The sequence below is a fragment of the Juglans regia genome, chromosome 4, assembly GCF_001411555.2.
Source record: "Juglans regia cultivar Chandler chromosome 4, Walnut 2.0, whole genome shotgun sequence".
NCBI lineage: Eukaryota > Viridiplantae > Streptophyta > Magnoliopsida > Fagales > Juglandaceae > Juglans > Juglans regia.
The window spans coordinates 19,319,582-19,327,332 of record NC_049904.1 but is presented as its reverse complement, the minus strand read 5'-3'; the positions used below and the strand labels follow the sequence as shown (position 1 = coordinate 19,327,332).

At 37.5% G+C, this 7,751-nt stretch overlaps 2 protein-coding genes across 2 annotated transcripts; both read left to right on the top strand.

Annotated features, from left to right (window-relative positions):
• The first annotated feature begins 815 nt into the window (after positions 1–815).
• LOC108988654 lies at positions 816–4,247 on the top strand. Its single transcript, XM_035689211.1, has 6 exons — positions 816–1,461; positions 1,570–1,707; positions 1,819–2,962; positions 3,061–3,318; positions 3,414–3,519; positions 3,615–4,247. The coding sequence occupies exons 1-6, from the start codon at positions 816–818 to the stop codon at positions 4,245–4,247; spliced, it is 2,925 nt and encodes a 974-aa protein (XP_035545104.1).
• A 297-nt stretch (positions 4,248–4,544) lies between these two features.
• Positions 4,545–5,736, top strand: LOC108988653. Its single transcript, XM_018961979.2, has 5 exons — positions 4,545–4,770; positions 4,861–5,102; positions 5,207–5,428; positions 5,519–5,611; positions 5,701–5,736. The coding sequence occupies exons 1-5, from the start codon at positions 4,545–4,547 to the stop codon at positions 5,734–5,736; spliced, it is 819 nt and encodes a 272-aa protein (XP_018817524.2).
• Positions 5,737–7,751: the final 2,015 nt, after the last annotated feature.

The window sequence follows — 7,751 nt, the reverse complement described above, 5'->3', positions numbered from 1 at the left end:
TGAACATATTTTCCTCGCTTCTGTGAACGTTGCCGAGGTTTACATCTTGGGCATAATCAGATTCAATAGTTACTTCATCTGCTTCTGTAGGAAGTAATTCCTTGTATATACTCTTAATTGGCAACAAGAATATCCAATAATTCCTTGTAAACTGATCTCAATAATTCCTTAATCAATCATAACATGGAAAACAAGACAACACATCATACATTTTAATCACCAACAGCTGCATTTAAAAGATATTTTGTAATCAATAGATATTTTGTAATTTAATTTTGTGGTATGCTTTGTGTAATTTAATTTTGTAAAGTGTACTTTTTACAAATACCTACTGTAAAAAAAGTCTATATATTGTAATTTAATTTTCTGGTATGCATTGAAAGTGTACGTGAGGAAATATTATGAATCAAATGGGATTAATCGAAAGCTTTTGTTAGCAAAATAAGAGTTAAAGTTTGGGGTTTTATATTTATGCCTATATTTATGCTATCGAAACCTTCATGGGCCGTGACATAGTCATCGTTGATACTTATATTTATGCTTTATTTTGCTTTACTTTTTGAAGTTCAATATTATTTTTCATACTATGTTTTAAGTTATTGATGATCTTGCATTCTCATTCAGTTCTATTTTCATATTTCAATTAATGTAGTTAAGCTATGGACAAAAGTTGGATGAAAAAACCTCGACATACAAAAGTGTATGTTGATGGTGTCAATGAGTTTTTGAAGTTTGCATGTGAGAATTGTCCTACAGATTCATCGATTTGTTGCCCATGTAGAAAATGTGGATTGCGTATGATGTTCATGCCCAACATGGTATTTGATCATTTGATTAGCTATGGAATTTCTCAAGGTTACACTATTTGGCATGCTCATGGGGAGAGAAAAGGGGAGGCATCTTACCATGCTATTGGTGCCCAAAACAATAATGAGCAAATAAATGAAGGCTCCAGTGGGATGACAACTATGTTACATGACGTTTTTTCAATGTTTGATCCTGAAATAGTCGAAGGTACTGGGCCTGAAATACGTGTGGAAGTTGGAGAAGCTGGAGTGCAATATGAAAATCGACAAGATTCAAATGAGAGAGTTAATAAATTTTACAATATATTAAAAGATGCTGATGAGCCATTATATGAAGGGTGCACAAAACATACTAAGTTTAGTGCTATCGTACGTCTATGGAATATGAAGTGTTTGGGTGGATTGAGTAATAGCATATTTATAGAATTGCTTGAATTTGTGAATGAGTTGCTCCCACCAGGAGCATCATTGCCTAAAAATACATACGAGGCGAAGAAGTACATGAATGAGTTAGGGCTTGGATACGAGAAGATCTTAGTATGTCCCAATAGTTGTATGTTATTTTGGAAGGACAATGAGAATCTGGAAACATGCTTGGTATGTGGAGCATCAAAGTGGAAGCAAAAAGAGTCTATGGATGAAAGCTCTAAAAAAGGTAAAAGAAGTCCAGCAAAAATATTACGGTGGTTTCCGTTAAAATCAAGGTTGCAAAGGCTTTTTATGTCATCGAAGACTTCTTCACAAATGAAATGGCATGCTATAGGCCGCACAAATGATGGGGTACTAAGGCATCCAGCACATGGTTTGGCTTGGAAGACGTTTGATTCACAACATGATGAGTTTGCCTCTGACCCCCGCAATGTTAGGCTTGGTTTATCTGCAGATGGCTTTAATCCTTTTGGTAACATGAGCATTTCCTATAGTACCTGACCGGTTATGTTGGTACCTTACAATTTACCTCCTTGGATGTGCATGAAACGATCAACTTTCATGCTATCTTTGATTATACCAGGACCATCATCACCTTCAATGAATATAGATGTATATTTAGAGCCTCTAATATCAGAATTAAAGGAATTATGGGAGATTGGAGCACCAACCTATGATGTTTGCTCTAGAGAGATATTTACAATGCGTGCGGCTTTAATGTGGACAATAAATGATTTTCCTGCATATGGTGATTTGTCTGGATGGAGTACGAAAGGTCGTTTAGCATGTCCTTGTTGTATGGGTAATACAAGATCTAGATGGCTGAAACATGGAAAAAAAATTTCCTATATGGGGCATAGACGATTCTTGCCAATAAATCATAAGTGGAGAATGATGGCAAGAACATTTGATGGTACACGAGAAATTAATCCTCCACCTACTATGCCAACACCTGATGAAATTTTGGAACAATTAGATGATGAAAGATGCAATGATAGAACAAATCGTAAAAGAAATAGAGTTGTGGGGTCCACTACTGTTAAGGAACACTCATGGAAGAAACGTAGTATTTTCTTTAGTTTGCCTTACTGGAAGGATAATTTATTACGTCATAATCTTGATGTGATGCACATTGAAAAAAATGTGGTGGATAATATTGTTGGCACACTATTAAATATTGTTAAGAAATCAAAAGATGGCATACAGGCACGCCTTGACTTACAAGAGATGGGTTTGAGACCACAACTTCATCCGGTTATAACAGCTGCAAACAAGACATATTTGCCTCCAGCTATTTTCACAATGAGTAACAAAGAGAAAGAAGACTTGTTGAAGGTTATAAAAAATGTAAAAGTACCAGATGGTTATTCTTCAAATGTTTCATGTTGTATCAAGCTTGAACATCGTACTATAGTGGGCATGAAGAGTCATGATAGCCATATACTGATGCAACAACTTCTGCCAATTGCATTACGTGGGTCATTACCTAAGAAGGTAATAGAACCATTGATCGAGCTATCTGGATTCTTCAGGGGAATTTGCTCGAAAACAATGCGGCTTGAAGATTTGGACCGATTGGAATCTAGAATACCCTACATATTGTGCCAATTAGAAATGATATTTCCACCATCATTTTTCACGGTTATGGTGCACTTGGTTATACATTTAGTTGCAGAATGTAAACTTGGAGGACCCGTTCATTATCGATGGATGTATCCCGTTGAAAGGTATGCTATAATTATTGAATCAAAAACACATAAATCTATTAAAGTAAAAAAATATTTTGAAAAAAATAGTAAAAGTCATCTCATGATTATTGTTGTAGGTACCTACACCGACTTAAGTTTCATGTGCGTAACAAAACTGCACCAGAAGGTTCCATTGCTGAAGGATATTTGTTGGAGGAATTATTGACGTTTTGTTCTCGTTATTTAGAATCCGCTCAAACGGTTTTCAATAGACCATCTAGAAACCCGGATGATTCTAAAGGGAAAGTTCTTGACGTTCGCCTTGATTTTACGGTGTGGACTCAAGCACATCGCTATATTCTCTTCAACTCTGATGATTTCACTCCATTCCGCATGTGAGTTGCAATGCTTAATACGTACGAATTAAATTATATTTCATTTATATTTTTGTAATTATAGCATACATTTGTGATGTCGTGAACATATGTAGGATGCACTTGGAAATATTGAGGAATACAATTGATGAGAGGCATGTATCGAATGAAGAACTACAGAAGAGGCACCAAGACCAATTTTGTAATTGGTTTCAAGATTATGTACTATTTACACCCCATTCAATAGTATATTACATAATTTGATATGTCTCTCTAGTTTTCATCATCTACTCAATTCTAATAATCCAACATTTCAGGTAATGAAAATGGATGACAATGAAAGAAGTGAATTGGGCCATAAAGTCGTAATGCATTCTAAAGGTCCCTTGCAAGTTGCCAAAGAATTCAAGCGAATTGTCATCAATGGTACAAAATATCGCACTAGGAATTACGAAAATGGGAAGAAAACTCAGAATTGTGGTGTTAGTGTGTGTATTGAAGATGGCCCTGCCTGGTATGGCCAATTAACACGCATAATTGAGATTATGTATTATGATGGATCTCGATATGTGTTATTCAAATGTGATTGGGCAGACGTTACTAGGGGTAAAGGTTTCAAGGAGGATGAGTTTGGGTTTAGTCTTGTGAATTTTTCTCATCTAGTACACACTGGTAATCGGATAACTGATGATCCGTTTGTTTTATCTTCCCAAGTATCTCAAGTATATTATGTGGCAGATGAAAGATGCCCAAATTGGGTTGTTGTCGTTAAGACAAAACCAAGAGACGTGTATGACACTGGTGAAGAGGAAGTGACTGACGACGATGATGATGAATATTTAGTCAACGAATATTGTAACACTTCCAACGATGAAGCTATTGAACCTGCTATTGACGATGTTGTATGGACGCGAAATGACATAGATGGATTGACGATTGAAACTCCTTAATAGTGTCGAGTAAGAAATATATATTTAGACTTTTTAACATGATTTCTCTTATAACTTTACTTCTATCTCATATCATGCTCCAAAAATTATTATTCCTATTGATTTGCATATATGTAAATTTGTTTTTGTACAGGTACAATGGGTCCAAAAAAGAAGGCGAAGACTATCAGACCACACTTGTGAAGACAGTCTACTTCAATACCAACTGTCCATAATGAGACACAATCATACCCATCCCTTGATAGGGTGGCCCATTCATTACCCCCCGTCAATGGGCCGCCCCCTTCTGTTGATAGGATGGTGGAGTCATCACCTTCTGTAATTTGTCCTTCCCAGCCATCATTACCTTCACAGAAAGGGAACCAACCTTCTACATCGATACAAATGGGAGGCCAACTACCCAGACATATAGAGATCAGCAAAGAGACCCAGTCATGCACACATGTACCAATAGAACAACATTCGGAAGCAGAAAATGTCGACTTGTGTTCCGAGATCGGAAATTGTTTTGTTGTCGTTGTTGGTATGTTTTTGTTTTTCTTACTTCTTATTTATTTTACTATGAATGCACATTTAGAAAATAGTAATAATGTCACTAAATCCATTTTTGCAGATAGTAATGGAGGTAGAATAAAGAGACCATTGCACTCGATTCATGACATTTGGCATCTTCCAGAAGGGGAGCGAATTGATATGGAGCTCAATAATCTTGGTCAACCCATTAAAAAGCAAGACTCAAAGGTGGTAAGGTTTGGTGGCCTGATAGCAAGAACTAATAAGTTGGTTCCAATTATTTACAAGGATTGGAGGTCGGTGCCTAAAACCATAAAGGAGGAAGCGTGGGGTCTTATAATGGTATGTAACTTGTATTAAACCATTATTATTAATTAAATAGGTATATTTTGAAAATTTTGTTAGAAATCAAGACATATACTTGTATAAATTTATTTTGACTGTAGGGCAAGTTTAAAGTTCCTGATGACAAATTGGATGCATTCAAAAAATGGATACTGAAGGACCTGGGGAAGAAATGGAAAGACTACAAGCACGAATTGAAGAAAAAGTTACTTCATGAAAAAGACACCTCTGCAGCACAAGTTGTGGCAAGGGCAAGTCCCGATATGGTGGACTTATCGCAACTAGCGGAGTTGGCCAATCTTTGGTTCGATCCAGAATATAAGGTAACAATGCGCACATTTTTCTTATTGATTTAGAAAGTTAACCAACTAGTTATTTTAATAATAATTTTCATAATCTTTGTGATGTTGTAGTCAAAATGTAATAAAAATAAGGAGTGTCGCAAGAAGCAGCTGGTTGTTCACAACGGAGGATCGAAAAGTTATGCAAGATATGCCCATGATGCGGTATTTATTTATTAGTATTTATTTACTGTTGAATATTTGTTAGTTTTTTGTTTTCGATATCTGTGTTTAATCTAGAATATTGGATGTAGCAAAAATCAACTGGGATGTTGCCAACTGGGATGTAGAATCGGTATTTATTTATTACCAGCGGAGGCTCGATTTGGCAACATCCCAGTTGATTTTGTATCTATGGCAACTGGGCCAGTAGATGATGCAAAAGTGCCTACATCTACATCAAGTGTGTCATGTGCAGATGTAGACAGCTGTGTCACCAGTCTGAGAGTCAGTTGTAGTCGATATCTCAACAACTCGACGAATCCCAATGAGCTCGGTGATCACATCCGATGAAATCTCAAACGAAAAACCATGTACAGTTATGGTGTGAGAGGATACGTCCTGAGACATAGACCACATCCCATATAGAATCCCGAACCATTGAAGGGTATACCTTCCCCCTCAATGTGGAGATATTTCCCCAACCTCTCTTGATGAACACATCTCAGAGGTTCATCTTGTAACACCCCGCTCATTCCTTCTGACGTACGTTCTTTCTTTCTTACGTAAGGCTCATTCTTTCTGACGTAAGCAAATTCCGAGGGCATAAATTATGTGAATTGTCTGTCCTTCTATCTAGCGATTGCGAAAATCGTCATGCGTGCCGAACCACGATGGCGTATTTCAAAAGATATATTGTGACTTCTTGGTCATGGGAGTGTGTGTTTGAGCATGCGTTCATAGTGAACTTAGTCAAGTCTGAAACATGCTTCCTTTGGCCGTGTGTGTAGTCTAAGGAAAAAGTATTCTTGCTTCTTACCTTGCCTGACTCCCTTCTTAGAAAGTATCATCTAGCTTTGCTTGCACATCAAATGGAATTTGACAGAAGTGAGTGTAGTGTGGATGGTGTTTGGATGGAGAGTCAAATGGTGTTTGAAAGAAGTGAGTGTAGTGTGGATGGTGTTTGAATGGAGAGAAAGTGATGGAAAGTAGAGAGAAATGTTGTGGCCGAAAGCTTCAAGAGAAATTAACCAAGTGACTAAAAATTTGAGGGTTTTCGGCTCCTCTCCCTTTTATAAACATAAGAGGCTTCTTGAACAAGCTAAACTTTCTTACATGGACACCATTTGGCACCTAACCCTTGAGTCTCTTCCCTTTCTCCATCATTGGATTGTGTTAGGAACACAAGGGAGCTTTTTGGACAAGTGGCGCCTCCCTCTCAAAATCGAAACCTCCATCCCTTATTTGCCTTTCATCTTGTGTCTTGGTTCAATGAACCTCATGGCAAACTGGTCTTTCATCTAGCTAATATCTTCCTTAATCTCCAACAAGTGTGCATGTGTGCCAAGTGGCATGTGAGGAGTGTGTGTGTACTTGGTGCCTTGGTGGCCAAAATATCCACCTCCTCCCAGGAAGATTTTTCTTTCACCAATATTTTGGACATTGTGTGATTGGTCACAAAAGTGGCAAAAGTGCACAAACTCCCTTGCCCTAGCCATCTATCTCAAGGGATTTCTTACAAAAGTTCCTTCTAGAAACCCTAGTAGGTGTGTAGGCTTGTTTTTCCAACAAGATCTTGCCCTTTTCCAAGATAAGACATCTTATCCTTCCCTTTTGCATGAATGACACATGGAAAAAAGCAAATCACCTTTCTCTATGGTTGTCGTGCATGCCCTTTGAGCTTCCCTTAAGTTCCAACTTTTCGTGTCTCTTCATCTTCCTTCTAGAAACTCTCTCCCACAGTAACAAGTGTCACCATACTATCTCCTCACAAAGAAGCCTTCTTGCACGTATGACACATGGAAAGAGGGAATCCATTCCCTAGGGTAGTCGTGCACCCTAATTCCACTGGGCTCCAAAACTTGAATTCCACTACAAGGCCGAATTCCTCATGGGCTTGGGCCTTCCTCAATATATATGCATTTTATTCCAACCTAATTTCTCAATGGGTTACTCCTCCTCTCTTGGCCAAAATTAATAATATATAATAAAATACGTTGAAAGCTTAGCAAAAATCTTGGTCGTCACACTATGTTAATATATTTTTACGGTATGAAGTAATGCTTACTAAGTATTCGACTCATTTTATTTTTATGTATGCCCCATCCCCTCTCAGGAACAAAATGAGTAAGAAGCGTTAAGACAT